This window comes from Hemitrygon akajei, chromosome 16, assembly GCF_048418815.1.
Source record: "Hemitrygon akajei chromosome 16, sHemAka1.3, whole genome shotgun sequence".
Lineage (NCBI taxonomy): Eukaryota > Metazoa > Chordata > Chondrichthyes > Myliobatiformes > Dasyatidae > Hemitrygon > Hemitrygon akajei.
Genome location: NC_133139.1, coordinates 24,949,130 through 24,964,264, shown reverse-complemented (window position 1 = coordinate 24,964,264; position 15,135 = coordinate 24,949,130). Strand labels below are relative to the sequence as shown.

At 43.8% G+C, this 15,135-nt stretch overlaps 1 protein-coding gene across 2 annotated transcripts in view; it reads left to right on the top strand.

The window, feature by feature from the left end:
- The window catches only part of LOC140739842 (microtubule-associated serine/threonine-protein kinase 3-like), an 86,651-nt gene that overhangs the window by 51,342 nt on the left and 20,174 nt on the right, over window positions 1–15,135 (top strand). For both annotated transcript variants that reach the window (XM_073068436.1, XM_073068435.1), the window contains 7 exons: window positions 4,863–5,028; window positions 5,489–5,590; window positions 8,515–8,637; window positions 9,572–9,684; window positions 11,249–11,367; window positions 12,093–12,316; window positions 14,103–14,297. In XM_073068436.1, the coding sequence (XP_072924537.1) occupies window positions 4,863–5,028; window positions 5,489–5,590; window positions 8,515–8,637; window positions 9,572–9,684; window positions 11,249–11,367; window positions 12,093–12,316; window positions 14,103–14,297 (1,042 nt within the window). The remainder of the gene's footprint in view (window positions 1–4,862; window positions 5,029–5,488; window positions 5,591–8,514; window positions 8,638–9,571; window positions 9,685–11,248; window positions 11,368–12,092; window positions 12,317–14,102; window positions 14,298–15,135) is intronic.

The following is a 15,135-nucleotide window of genomic DNA, read 5'->3' as shown; positions in this document are numbered from 1 at the left end:
GGGCTCTCAATGTCTTACAATTTCTACAAGTGACCTGAGTGAAGGGACCGAAAATATGGTCACCAAGTTTACTAGTCATAGGTAGGATTGTAAGCTGTGAAGATGGTATGTGGAAAGAGCAAAGAAATAGAGAAAAGTTGAGGAGTGAGTGTGTGGATTGGACTCTGTCATTCACATTATGATGTGTTTCTCGTTTCTGGTCACTCCTTTTTTTTTTGTTGCTATTTTGGTGATTTTGATTGGAGTGTCCTACAGATCAGAAACTGAGCTAAATTGAATATGGACTCTTTCGATTTTGGTGTTTTATATTCTGTGTTTGTCGCTCACTTTTTTGTTGATGTTTGAGCAATTTGGTTTTTGTTGTTTTTTTGATGTTTTTCATTGAATGTCTTCCATGGTTTTCTTTGTTTTGTGGCTTTCGTGTCTTTCGTAAGGAAGACAAATCTCAGGGTTGTATACTGCAAACGTACTTTGATAATAAATGTACTTTGAAATCTTTGAAGAGATCTGACACACAGAGCCAAATGTGGGAAATATAAATCTGTTAGTTTTACAGAAAAACTGAAAGAGGAGCATATTATCTAAATAGTGACAGACTGCAGAGTTCTGAGCTGCAGAGGGATCTGGTATCCTTGTGTCTGATTCACAAGAGGCTAGAATGCAAATACGGCAGTAACTAGGAAACTAACAAAACTTTTTTCATTGCTAGGAGCATTGAAGAAAAAGTAGTTATAATTCTTTAGCACAGAAAGGATCTGGAGGAACTCAGCAGGTCAGGCAGCATCTATGGAAGGGATATGGGCAGTCAGCATTTTGGATCAAGGCTCTTCAAAGGACTGGAAAGAAAGGGGGAAGATGGCCAATATAAAAAGATGGGGGAAAGGGGTGGAACAAGAGTTAGCAGGAGATAGGTGGATCCCGGTGAGGGAAGGAGGAGAATGGGAATGATGTAAGAAGTTGGGGGGGATAGATGAGAGTGACGAGGACTAAAGAAGATGGAATCTGATAGGAGAGGACCGTGGACCATGGAGTAAAGGTATGGAGATGGAGGAGGGGAACCAGTGGGAAGAATGTGTGGGTGAAGGGCAGATGAAGAGGGTAGGAAAGAGCTAGGGAGACAGAGATCAGTGGGATCAGGGAAAAAGGGCAGGGACATAGGGGAGTGGTTACTGAAAGTTAGATAAATTGATGTTAATACCATCAGTTTGGAGCCTTGTACATTAATGAGGCTATATCTGATATGCTACATACAGAATTAGTCATCTTATTTAAGAGAGGATGTAATTGCAGAGTAAGTTTATATGAGGCAAGACTGGGCAAACTATAATTGTACTGGTGGAGTTAGAAGAATGAGAGGCAATGACTGAAATATATAACTAACAATCTGCTGGAGAAACTCAGTGGATCAGGCAGCACTTGCCAGACCAAAGGAATTGTCAATGTTTTGGGTTGAAAGCCTGCTTCAGGACTGATTCAGGGTTTCAACCTGAAACGTAGACAACTCCTTTCCTCCCATAGATAATGCTTGATCTTTTGAGTTCCTCCAGCATGTTGTTTGTTGCTCCAAATTCCAGCAATGCACCATGGTCCTGAAAAATGTTGTCTCTATACCAGCAGTTATGGTCGAAATGACAATAAAAGTGACTTGACTCTTGTGCCTCCATTGAAATATAGAAGATCCTGAGGGGTCTTGACTAGGTAGATGTGTAAAAGATGTTTTCTCTTGTGGAAAAACTTAGAACAGGAGTATTACTGTTCAAAAATAATTGATCACTCATTTGAGACGGAGGTGAGGTGGAGTTTTTTGCTGAGGGTTAGAAATCTTTGGAACTCTCCAATCAGAGGGAGTGAAAGCAGATGCAGAATATGTTCAAAGACAAAGCTCAGGGCAGCAGCGGAAAGTGTTCAAGTGAAGACCAACCTTGGATCTGAATCATCTACAGATCAGGGCTGTCTGAAATGGAGTCATTGTGTAATTCTTTCAAGAATTCTCAAAAAATGGATTTTAGATGAGCTACACTGACATTGCCAATGGGAAAGCCATTTCCAGATTTTTTGCGCTCTGGCCATGAATTGAGAAAGATTTGGAAGCAGTCACGTCACTGTAGACAGTTCACCTGTAAATCACCTGAGACACCACTACAGCCATTACAGCCACGAAAATGGCAGAACTGATTGTTCAATGGTGCCATATTGAATCTTGATTGAAATTGAATCCAAATGAGTCCTCATAAAGGGTTTTGACCCGAAACGTTGGGTCTTTATTCCTCTCCATAGATGCTGCCTGATGTGCTGAATTCCTCCAACGTTTTGTGTCATGTTAACACCCTGTCAAAATGATAACAACACTGCCCTAAATGCCTTCTGACCCAAAATGGATTGAAATCAACCATGTATATAATTATGAAACAGCTGACGTGCCAGTGAAGAGTTGAGACAGATCTTCACTATACATGGAATACGTGTAAAGTGTGCAAGCACAAAACCCAGCAATGGGACCTCATTCCTGTTATCCATCTGTGTAGTTCAAGAGATATTTGATGTGTGTTAGGAATAAAATCAGAGCTGATTACAGCAAGAGATTTATTTGTAGGTACTGAAGTGATGAGTGATGATGAGACTATTCCTGATGTAGATATACAGTAGAGTTCTGATAAAGTGTATAAAACGGTTAACACGTTAGTTAAACAATAGCAGCCTGTCTTTCTGAAAGAAACCAGTGATGATCAACAGATGTGCTAAGTCATGCTGAGCTATATTTCTCCTCAGAGTTAGACAGTGTTTCAAGATCCTTGTTTCTTTGTGCAGTCAAGCGCAGAGATAAGACCACTCAAGCCTGTTTGTGTATGAGGCCATTATACCTGTTCTGTAATTTGTCTCTTGGTCCTGTCAAGCAATAGATAAGTCTGACTCCAGCTTGGTATGTGTGGGGGGTATCTGAACGACTATCTCCATTTTGTAAGGGGAATTGTGAGTTAGTTGGTGGACCGGGCAGGAACAGTCACAGACTGTTCCTGTTTGAGCGACTAACTAAGTAAGCCCCGGGTGCTTTGACTAAAGAGTTTGTACTTATACGGTCTGTGAGTGACTTTATCCGGATTCGACTTACACAGTTCAACAATGTTGAACAACAGTAAGTCAAGCCAATCAGAATCAGGTTTAATATCACTGACATTTGTCATGAAATTTGTTGTTTTGCAGCAGCAGTACACTGTAATACATAATTATTTATTGGTGGCATTTGAGCTGTGCCTAGCCACACAGTCGTGGGTGTAGGAGAGTAGAGCAGTAGGCTAAGTACATATCCTTGAGATGCACTAACATTGATAGTCAACAACGAGAAGATGTTATTTCTGATCCTCACAGACTATGGTCTCCCAATGAGGAAGTCAAGGATCCAGTTCCAGAAGGAGGTATAAAGGCCCAGCTTTTAGAGCTTTTTGATTAAAATTGAGGGTATGATTGTGTTGTATGCTGATCAATAAACAACAATCTGACCTAAGTATTGCTATTGTCCAGATGAGCCAAGGCCGAGTTAAGAGCCAGTGAGATTGCACCGTTATTGACCTATTGTGGTGATAGGTAAATTGCAGTGGGTCCAGGTCCTTGCTTAGGCAGGAATTGATTCTGGCCATGACCAACCTCTCAAAGCACTTCATCACAGAAGATGTGAGTGCAACTGGGCTAGAGTCATTGAAGCAGCTCACCTTGCCCTTGTTGGGCAGTCAGATGGGAAACACTGACTTCAGCAGTGAGAAATTGTTGATATCTTTGAATACAGTTGGTTGGCACAAGTTTTCAGTGCCCTACCAGGTACACCTTCAGGGACTGACACCTTGCGAGGCTTCACCCTCTTGAAAGATATTCTGACATCGCCCTCTGGGACAGAGATCACAGAGTCACCAGATGCTGCAGGTATTTGCAAAGGTGTAGTTTTATTCTCCTTTTCAAAGCATGCATAAAAGGCATTGCACTCATCTGGGAGTGAAATGTCACAGCTATTTATGATGTTAGGTTTGAGTTTGTAGAAAGTAAGGGCCTGCAAACCCTGCCAGAGCTAATGTGCATCCCATTCCATCTCTAACTTCAATCAGAATTGTTTTCTTCATTCTTAAAATAGCCTTCCGTAGATCGTACCTGGACTTCTGGATCACTGATCTTGAATGCCACAGATCTAGCCCTCAGCAAATATCCTGGTTCATCCACGGCTTTTGCTTTTGGTATGTCCAGTGTGATCTCAAAGGCACATGGCTTTTGATGAAGTTAGTGACAACTGTGGTGTATTCAGTCAGATTCAAAGATGAATCCCTGAATATTGTCTTTGCAGTAGGTGCAGGTTCTCCAATTCATGGAACAAAGACAAGTGCAGGGTAAAGGAGGTTAAACTGATGAGGAGGCCTTTCAGTAGACTGAACTAATAATGACGATGTAGACATGAGAAGAATGTTCGCACATTTATTTGCAAAGGTGGAAAACAATGTGGTTTGTCTATGTAAGGAACTTGTGGTTATAGAGTGTAATTGATTTGGCCGTGTGTGTACAATATGAGCACCTGAATCCAACCTAAGTGCTGTTGTGGTTTTCCTTCAACAAGAATAAAACTGGAGCTGCTGATGACCCATGCATTATGTCATTAAGAGCGTTCAGCTTTCCCAACATGGTCCACAGTAAGCCCAGAAAACACCATAGTGGACGAAGAGCTGGGTTGGTGTGTTGATGGAGACGGGATCTTGCAGTGGAATTTCAGGTGTTGGTGTGGTCAGAGTGTGCCATGCTGGTTCAGTGATCTGAGTCATTTTTTGCTTAGGGGGAGTTGGGTGCTCTATGGTCAATTTGGAAATGAAATGTTTTATTTCTGACAGGTTTACGGCACCCCTGAATACATTGCCCCTGAAGTAATTCTCCGGCAAGGATATGGCAAACCTGTAGACTGGTGGGCCATGGGGATCATTCTGTATGAATTCTTGGTTGGTTGTGTCCCTTTCTTCGGAGAGACTCCGGAAGAACTGTTCGGGCAGGTGGTCAGCGGTAAGTTGCAATGGACAACAAGTTCATGTTCCAGGGGAATGGGGTTGGGAGTGAGACTTTGACCAGAGCATTGCTTTCCTGCTAATGTAAAACTGTGATGCAATAGAACCAGAGCTAGGCTTGAGGGTGGTGGGGCCTGAGAGTGGAGTGGGGTGGTAGTGATTGCGAGCTCAGAATCATTCTCTAAACAGAGGATGAGCACTGAATCACTCTGGACAGAGAGGATGAACAGGGAATCTCTCTAGGGCAGCGAGTGTGACCACAGGATCACAAGGTAGAGACATGTTCAGCACAGCTTTGTGGGCCAAAAGGCCTGTATTGTGCTGTAGGTTTTCTAAGTTACTAAGGCAATGAGCCTAAGCACTAATATCTGATGTCACTGTTAGTCTTGGATGTGGATATTACTTAGCTGTCCCATGAATTGAGTTGGAAATGACAAATGAGATGTGATGTGTTCCAGATGAAATAATGTGGCCAAGTGAAGATGAGGCCCTCCCTTTGGAAGCCCAGGATCTCATCACCAGGCTCCTGAGGCAGAATCCACGCGATCGCCTGGGCACTGGTAAGAACCCAGACCTTTGACTGACGTGTTCAGACCAATTGTCAACTCTCAAAGGCAGTGGGTTTATGAGAAAGTGATTTAAGGACTGACTCTGATTCACTCCTGATATTTGTGAGCCCTGTCTTGAGCCTTTGACCTTTATTTATGTCCATCTTGTTGGCTGTTAAGCTCTCTCAAACATTAGAAATACTTTCAATAGACGATAGGTCCAAGAGTAGGCCATTCGGCCCTTCAAGCCGGCACCGCCATTCAATGTGACCGCGGCTGATCATCCACAATCAGAACCCCATTCCTGCCTTCTCCCCATATCCCTTGACTCTGCTATCTTTAAGAGCTCTATCTAACTCTTTCTTGAAAGCATCCAGAGAATTGGCCTCCACTGCCTTCTGGGGCAGAGCATTCCACATATCCACCACTCTCTGGGTGAAAAAGTTTTTCCTGAACTCCGTTCTAAATGGCCTACCCCTTATTCTTAAACTGTGGCCTCTGGTTCTGGACTCCACCAACATCGGGAACATATTTCCTGCCTCTAGTGTGTCCAATCCCTTAATAATCTTATATGTTTCAATCAGATCCCCTCTCATCCTTCTAAATTCCAGTGTATACAAGCCCAGTCACTCCAATCTTTCAACATATGACAGTCCCACCATCCCGGGAATTAACCTCGTGAACCTACGCTGCACTCCCTCAATAGCAAGAATGTCCTTCCTCAAATTTGGAGACCAAAACTGAACACAATACTCCAGGTGTGGTCTCACCAGGGTCCTGTACAACTGCAGAAGGACCTCTTTGCTCCTGTACTCAATGCCCCTTGTTATGAAGGCCAACATGCCATTAGCTTCACTGCCTGCTGTACCTTTCAGTGACTGGTGTACAAGAACACCTAGATCTCGTTGTACTTCCCCTTTTCCTAACTTGACACCATTCGGATAGTAATCTGTCTTCCTGTTCTTGCCACCAAAGTGGATAACCTCACATTTATCCACATTAAACTGCATCTGCCCACTCACCCAACCTGTCCAAGTCACCCTGCATTCTCCTAACATCCTCATATTTCACACTGCCACCCAGCTTTGTGTCATCTGCAAATTTGCTAATGTTACTTTTAATCCCTTCATCTAAATAAATAATGTATATTGTAAATAGCTGCGGTCCCAGTACCGAGCCTTGTGGTACCCCATCTAGTCACTGCCTGCCATTCTGAAAAGGACCCGTTAATCCCTACTCTTTGTTTCCTGTCTGCCAACCAATTTTCTATCCATGTCAGTACCCTACCCCCAATACCATGTGCTCTAATTTTGCGCACTAATCTCCTATGTGGGACCTTATCAAAGGCTTTCTGAAAGTTCAGGTACACTACATCCACTGGCTCTCCCTTGTCCATTTTCATAGTTACGTTCTCAAAAAATTCCAGAAGATTAGTCAAGCATGATGTCCCCTTCATAAATCCATGCTGACTCGGACCGACCCTGTTACTGCAATCCAAATGTGCCACTATTTCATCTTTTATAATTGACTCCAGCATCTTCCCCACCACTGATGTCAGGCTAACTGGTCTATAATTCCCTGTTTTCTCTCTCCCTCCTTTCTTAAAAAGTGGGATAACATTAGGTATCCTCCAATCCCCAGGAACTGATCCTGAATCTATAGAACATTGGAAAATGATCACCAATGCATCCACGATTTCTAGAGCCACCTCCTTAAGTACCCTGGGATGCAGACCATCAGGCCCTGGGGATTTATCAGCCTTCAGTCCCATCGGTCTACCCAACACCATTTTCTGCCTAATGTGAATTTCCTTCAGTTCCTCCATTACCCTAGGTCCTCTGGCCACTATTACATCTGGGAGATTGTCTGTGTCTTCCCTAGTGAAGACAGATCCAAAATACCTGTTCAACTCGTCTGCCATTTCCTTGTTCCCCATTATAAATTCACCTGTTTCCGCCTTCAAGGGCCCAACTGTGGTCTTAACTAATTTTTTCCTCCTCACATACCTAAAGAAGGTTTTACTATCCTCCTTTATATTCTTAGCTAGCTTACCTTCGTACCTCATCTTTTCTCCCCGTATTGTCTAGAAACAACATCCATGGACGTTGTCCTACCTGTCCATTGGCATTAGTTCCCAGCCAGATTAGTTGGATGAGGCCTAGTTTTACAAACGCAATCTGTTTTTGTCTCGCTCTAGCTGATTCTATCCAAATACTAAACAAGAAATTGAGCTGATACTGAAATCCCGAGTAACAATTACAAAATGCTGGAGAATTCAGAAGGTCACACAGCATCCATAAAAAGGAAAAAAACAATGTTTTGAGCTGCGACCCTTGAAGAGAAGCATCTTGGCCCAAAACATCAGCTGTTTATTCCTTTCCATATATGTTGCCTGACCTGCTGAGTTTCTCCAGCTCTTTGTATGTATTATGCTGCCCAAAAACTTAATTAGTCTGTTACTGAGTAAATCCCCCAGATTCCAGTAACAATCTCAGAATGCAACTTATACCATTGTTTTTGTTCTCTCTCCCCCTCTCTCTTAGTGACCTTTTGATCCATAGATCCATGGTGCAGTGAGTGTGAGCTCAAAGTTTTGGACTCTGTATCACACTGGGTCTGGAATTGGTCTGTCCAAGTGCGTGGGACTCACTGAGTATGGTATTGGGTGTGAATATGGATTATGCTGGTCTGTGTGACCAGTAACCACTTTGGCTGTGAGATTGACTTGTAACATTCATTGTATTTGACGTTGGTCTGTAAAGATATCTGGGGCAACACCACATTGGATGTGGTGTTGGACATTGTTGAGCTGTGGAACTTTGTACCAGATTGGGTATGAGATCAGGCAATGTCAGTACGTGGGATTGGACTATGAGGATGTGGGGGTCTCAGTATCGCAATGGGTTTTACGTTTGCCACAATTTTCTGGTTTGCAGGTGGGGCTCTTGAGGTGAAACAGCATGGCTTCTTTACTCGGCTGGACTGGAACGGGTTACTGCGCCAGAAGGCTGAATTCATCCCTCAGCTCGAGTCTGACGAAGACACCAGCTACTTCGACAGTGAGTCTAGAACCAATGTAAAAATCTTCTGGCTTTAAATTGCCCAAGGAGCCACTCCTGCCCTTGCTGTGATTAATACCAGTGTTCTTCATAGAGTCATTAGCATGAAAACAGACCATTCAGCCCACTGAATCTGCTCTGGCCACCAGCCACCCATTTACACTAACCTAGCATTAATCCCACTTTTTTTTCTCCCCCATTCTCATCAATTCGTCCCCTCCCCTGACTTCACCACTCACTACTGGGTATAATATACGTGGCCATATTTGGGATATGGGAGGAAACAGAATCCCTGGATGAAATCTGAGGGGTCACATGGAGAAAGTGTGAGCTGTAGGTAGACCAAACCCAAGATCAAGACTGAACCCAGGTCTCTGGCAACTGTACTAGCCACACCACTTTGCTACCTCATTAATCAGAGTGCCTCTGCTGTATTTAATCCCAGATCCCTTAATGAGATTAATTCCCACACTCCTAAAGATGTACGTCAAAACACACAGTGCATCAAATCAAATCAGCGAAGATAGTGCCGGGGGCAGCTTGCAAGTGTGACCCTGCTTCTAGCTCCAACATTGCATGCCCACAACTCACTAATCCTAACCGTGTCTTTGGAATGTGGAAAGAAACTGGACCTCGCGGAGAGGAGTCACATGGTCATAGAGAGAGTGTACAAGCTCCTTACAAGCAGTGCCGGAAACCAAATCCTAATCAGTGACTGCTGAGGTTGTAATGCGATTGCACTAATCACTACACTACCGTGCCCCATACTGTGGTCTGCATCCAAATTTTAATCCCAGAGTCCCTGCAGTGGTTTTGCATCCCGAGGGTAACGCCAGAGATCATGATTCCTACCATCCCCCACGTGTGACGATGCTACCATCCTCCAAGAATGCTTTCTGGGCCTCTGAGAATCCTGTTCCCTGTATTCCTGCAGCTCGCTCGGAGAGGTACCAGCATTTAGCGTCTGAGGAGGAAGATGACACCAATGACGAAGAATCTTCTCAGGAGATTCGACAGTTTTCGTCCTGTTCCCACCGCTTCAGTAAGGTATGGTACAGAGACATAGGGTGGGAAGGAAGGAGCACTCCTCTGGGAGAGCTGCTCTGTGGGGGGTGGGGGGGCACACTATCAGAGCATGACTGTCCCTCATTGCCGAGACACAGTACCAAAGGCAAGATGCACTGCTGAAGGGAGTGAACTGAGGAGCAGCACTGCACTGACAGAAACAGTGCTAATAGAGCACCATCCTAAACACTCATTATGCATTCATTGGTGGAAGATCCAGAGATCTGGCTGCTTTGTTGGCCCCACCATCCCTCCCTCTAAATGTGAATTAATTCATCTTTGATACAAGAGATTCTGCAGATGCTGGAAGTCTTGAGTGGCGCACACACAAATGCTGGAGGAACTCAGCAAGTCAAGTAGCATCTATAGAGGGGAATAAACAATTAACGCTTTGGGCCACGACCCTTCTTCAGGACTCCTGATGCAAGGTCTTATCCCAAAAACATCAACTGTTTACTCCCGTCCACCAATGCTGCCTGACTTCGGCTATGTCCACACTATACCGGATAAATCTGTAACTGAAGCTTTTTCTCTTCGTCCACACTAAAACAGCATTTTCGTCCCCCAAAACTGGAGCTTTTCAGAAACGCCCTCCAGGGTGTGTAATTTTGAAAACGCTGCTTGGGCAGATCAGTGTGGACGGGGTAACTGGAGAAATATGAAAGCACTGTCATGACGTGCTGGAACAGATTGTGACAGCAGTGCGCCATTTCGTTGTCTTCTTGAACGCACCTAATAATTTCAGAACAGTCGGCAACGAGACTGAAGCCAGAAGAGTTAGAAATGTACTCACCAAGTACTTTGACCCATAACTTACTGAATAAATAAGTATACTCACTTTGTCCTGTTTTCTGTCCTTGCTTATATGAAGGTGGTTTACCTATTTACGCAAGTACTTCTCTGACAATAGATGTGTAACAGCCTAATGTAACATTGTATGGAAATACAAGATAATACTGATGCAGACATGTTTTATACATTTAACAAGGGGCTTTATTAATGCAACAGAGTTCGTCAGTTTTTCAATGTTCATCGTCAGCTGGGTCATACTGTCTGTGAACTCCCTGTCAGTTGACTCCATACACTCCAGTATTGTTTTTTTTAGTTTTAAGTCCTCATGCGCGAGAGCCAACAGCTGCCCGTCGTTTAAGTTTTACTAGTCTGTGACTGAACAAACACACACCGTCTTTCACAGTGAGATTCGACACCAAACATGTCGCTTGCTTTTGGTAGATGTGTACTGCGCCTGCGCAGTAGGAGGAGATTCACCGAAATATCCATTTCAATGTGGACAGAGGTATTTTTAAAAACGCCTAGTGTGGACGCCTATCGTTTTTACGCGAAACCGGCCTTTTCAGAATTATCCGGTCTAGTGTGGACGTAGCCTCACTGGTCTTCTCCAGCATTTTCTGTTAATTGGCCATTGATTGCATTGTCCAATGCCATTGTGTAAAGTGATCTGTTGTGCAGCTACATATTCTGATTCAGTGGCTTTAATTTGTGTAACCCTTGGGGTGTGCAGGTTTAATTTTCCGGTATGTTGCAGGTTTATGGCAGCTCTGAGTTTTTGGCAGCTTCTTTGAGTACGAGCCATGAAGCAGCAGACCCCAGAGAGGAGGCACAGGAGCGAGTATGTAAGAGCAGCCCGAAGCACTCAGTCAGCAGGTAATAGCAGAGCCCCAGCCTGTCCTGAGAGAATGTAGTAAGACTGAAGATAATGGCTTTGTTCTCCCTAATTTTTTTTTTAGGGATTTTCTGCTATCAAACACTGGATTGTTTGAAGGAGTAGAGTGTATCAGAGTGAAAACTACCACATAGGGGGAAATGTGTATACCATAATCAGTTCACTAAATACCATTACGTCGTGCAAAATGTGTGGACAATTATCAATGCACGGGCAAACTTGCACCACTGTAGTGTGAGGATTGTACACATTAATACCATGTAATATGGGGTTTATACATTAACAGTACAATTTTGGGAATTTGCATTATCAAGCATGCAGACCTCCGACGTTATGGGCAAAGTGTCACCAATACCAGTATACTATAGGAATTCTTATATTAACAAGTATACCATGAGGAGAATTCGCTCTTTTACCTATGCATTGTAGACAATGTGCGTGGTTTAATTCTTGTTGAATGGTAACGACATTACTGTATAAAAGAGCTGACATGGATACCAGCCCAATGGGGGAATGAGTACACTATTATCAATAGCTTGTGTAGGAATATGTATGGTTTAGTTCTTATTAAATGATAGCAATTATAGCTGTATGGAAGAATTAGCACAGCATTATGGGTCAAAGATTAATCTTTTTGTCACAATTGTTAGATTCATTGTGTGCATAGCTGTTTAAGCTAATTACCGGTGCCTTTTCTGTTGAACAGCCCAAGATCTGGAGCATCTTCAACCACTTCCCACTCTGACCAAGCTGACGGTCCCAGTCATGGTCCCGCTAGCTCCGACACTGTGCCCTGGTTTGCATTCTCCACGGAGGATGAAAGTGAGCTTTGCGCTCTCAGCCATCGAGTGCCATGCCCAGAGAGGCAAGACCAGTTGGACGCATCATCAGATATTGAGTCAAACAGACCAAGAGCCAGAACGTACTCAGGTGAGAGAGGTGCAGATTACCACACAAGAAGAGTATTGGCCACACTGCAATGATGTGAGATTGACTGCACTATAATTTAGCCCTTCCCAGAGTGCAGCCCTCCCTCATTGTTTCCCTTCCAAGAGTGCAGCACTCTTTCATTACATCTCTTCCAATAGTACAACATTCCTTTAGTACTGTTCCCACTGTGCTCTGATTCCTCCATTGTACACCTCCAGCAGTAAGGACTCCCTCTCTATTACTAGAATGGGAAAATCTCAAATTCTTTTTAATATTGCCATTCTAAAGTATGAACTGGTGTCAGAGTTACTGTATACAGGGATACTGTTGTTTGTCTTATCAGGGTTTGTTCTCAGAACTCCAAATGATCCTTCTGGACAAATTTATAACTGAGCACAATCTCTGAAACAGATCCCCACGTCTCACACCCACAGGGGGAAACAAAACTAGCGTATAATCATCTCTGTAGGAATTCCTTAGAGTGGTGTCACAGGCCCACTGCTTCAGCTGTGACTTCCTTTCCATTGTAATATCAGAGCAGAGATGTTTGCTGATGCCTCACATGCTTAATTCCATTCACAACTTCTCAGCAAATAAAGCACTCCGTGCCTGCATTGAAAGGGCTGATTGTTGACAAGTAACATTCATACAGTAAAAGTGGTGGGAAGTGACTGTCTATTAAGATCTTTGACATTTATTGTGTTACCGTTATCAGCTACCCCACTATGGACATTTGGAGGTTATCATTAACCCTCGACTCAAACAGTTATTTCTCCATCACCAATTTCCCTCCCCCCTTTGCTTAGTGGCTGCAGTATGTACTATCTACAAAATGCACTTCAGTTATTGGTGTAGGCTACTCTGACAGTTCCTCCCAAACCCACAACTTCTTCCACAGGAACAAGGCAGCTCAGGCATGGGAACAGCGCCACCCGCAGGTACTCCTGTGAAGCACACTCTATTCTAATACCCAATAATATCACTGCCTTCAGCCGTTCTCCACTACTTGCATTTTCTCAAGGGCAATTGTGGCCTCACCAGCAATGACGATGTCCTGAAAAGTGAACAAGTAACAGAGACGATGCATGGAGTGTAGCAATATACCTGTCCATATATAGACCCTAACCATAACTAGATTATAACTGTAGATTATTAAAGTCTGTCCTGAGCCTTATAGGCTCATCAGGCTGGTGCTTATGCTCCCACCCCCCCCCCCGGGCTAGGACGCCAGTCTATCGCGAGGTTCACCCCCAGCATTTTGCCAGTACCCAATTTCAGCTGGGTGGACTGGAGCAATGTGTGGTTAAGTGCCTTGCTCAAGGACACAACACGTTGCCTTGGTTGGGGCTCGAACTCATGACCTTCAGATCGCTAGTCCAATGCCTTAACCACTTGGCCACGTGCCACACAACTGTAAACTATACAGTGTATAAAATACACAAATGAGTAGACTACGTTGAGTATAATGCACCCTAGATGAGCTTTCAAAAGACACAGAAACAACTTAGCCAACAGGTGAAAGCAAACAGATCAAAGGAAGAGTGTGTGGTCTAGGAGGCAGGAAATAATATTGGGGAGGTGGCATTGTCCAGAGTAGGAGGCAATTATCAGTGATACATGGAGTTTCTCGGATACAATAGTAAAAGTGCTGAATTTTGTTGTAACAATACAAAAGTCGCAAAGTAGAATCCAAAGCTGCTAAAATCACTATTTTAATAGTGATTTTATCCTAGGTGTTGTCAACTGCTAATAATTTATTGTCTGCCGTGGGCTAATTGTTTTGCAGATGTTCTCGCCAGCAATATTAATCTCATGCGCGTACGCAGCAACAGCGTGGATCACAGAAGCTCCACTCCAAAAGCACGGCTCTCAGCTCATAAACTCGAGGATCACTCCGGAACTTCAGAGAACAGGCTGACTCCAGGGAGGACAGTTCCAAAATCAGCTTCCAGTGGAACACTTTCACTTCTAATCTCACCTGGTAAGCAGGGGTTTTCTTACGTCCACAGTTCTGGAAAGAAGTTCAGCTTCATGTTTTAGGCAATTCCAGCCTGTGTGGGAGACAGTAATATGTATATGGTGCACCATATGGTCTGGGTAAGTGGATCTCAGGCCAGATAGTGATACTGGTTGTGGAACTGATTAATAAAGCATAATCAGACATCAGATTCCAATATCTTCCTCCAAACCAGGGCTCCCAAATTTTTTTATATCATAGACCAATACCATTAAGCAATGAGTCCATGGACCCCAGGTTGGGAACCTCTGGTACATTTCATTGTTTTTTTTTAAATTATGAGTGTTTGAAAGGGTAGAGAAACTAAACATGGGAATTACCTCCAGGATCAATGTTATAGGGATGTTGAAGATGAAGAGGTCAAGGAATTGCACATGCCTCTTTGGTGCCCCAGGTAACTTTATACAGTCCTGTGGATATGACCCTAGGAATCTGTGGGAGTGTGTTGTCTTGGGTAATCACTGAGTGAGGGAATAATCTAAAAAAGGGGTCTCAGTGGGTGTCAGATCCCTTGACTGGAAAAATGTGTTTGGGGTGAATGTTCTGAGGGCAGACCTTGACTGACAGGGGGAGGGCACAGAGACAATTTCTGGATGCATATATCTAGGTCAGCATTTGCAGCTGGGGCAGGAATGAGATAGTGCCGATGACTGGCCCAAAATGTCGACTGTTTATTCCTCTCCAAAGATGCTGCCTGACCTTCGAAGTTCCTCCAGCCCTTTGTGTGTGTTATGTAGGATAGTGCTGATTAGGACACAGGGATATGTAGCTGTGAAAGCAGAGATTCATTGTGGAGTGTGTG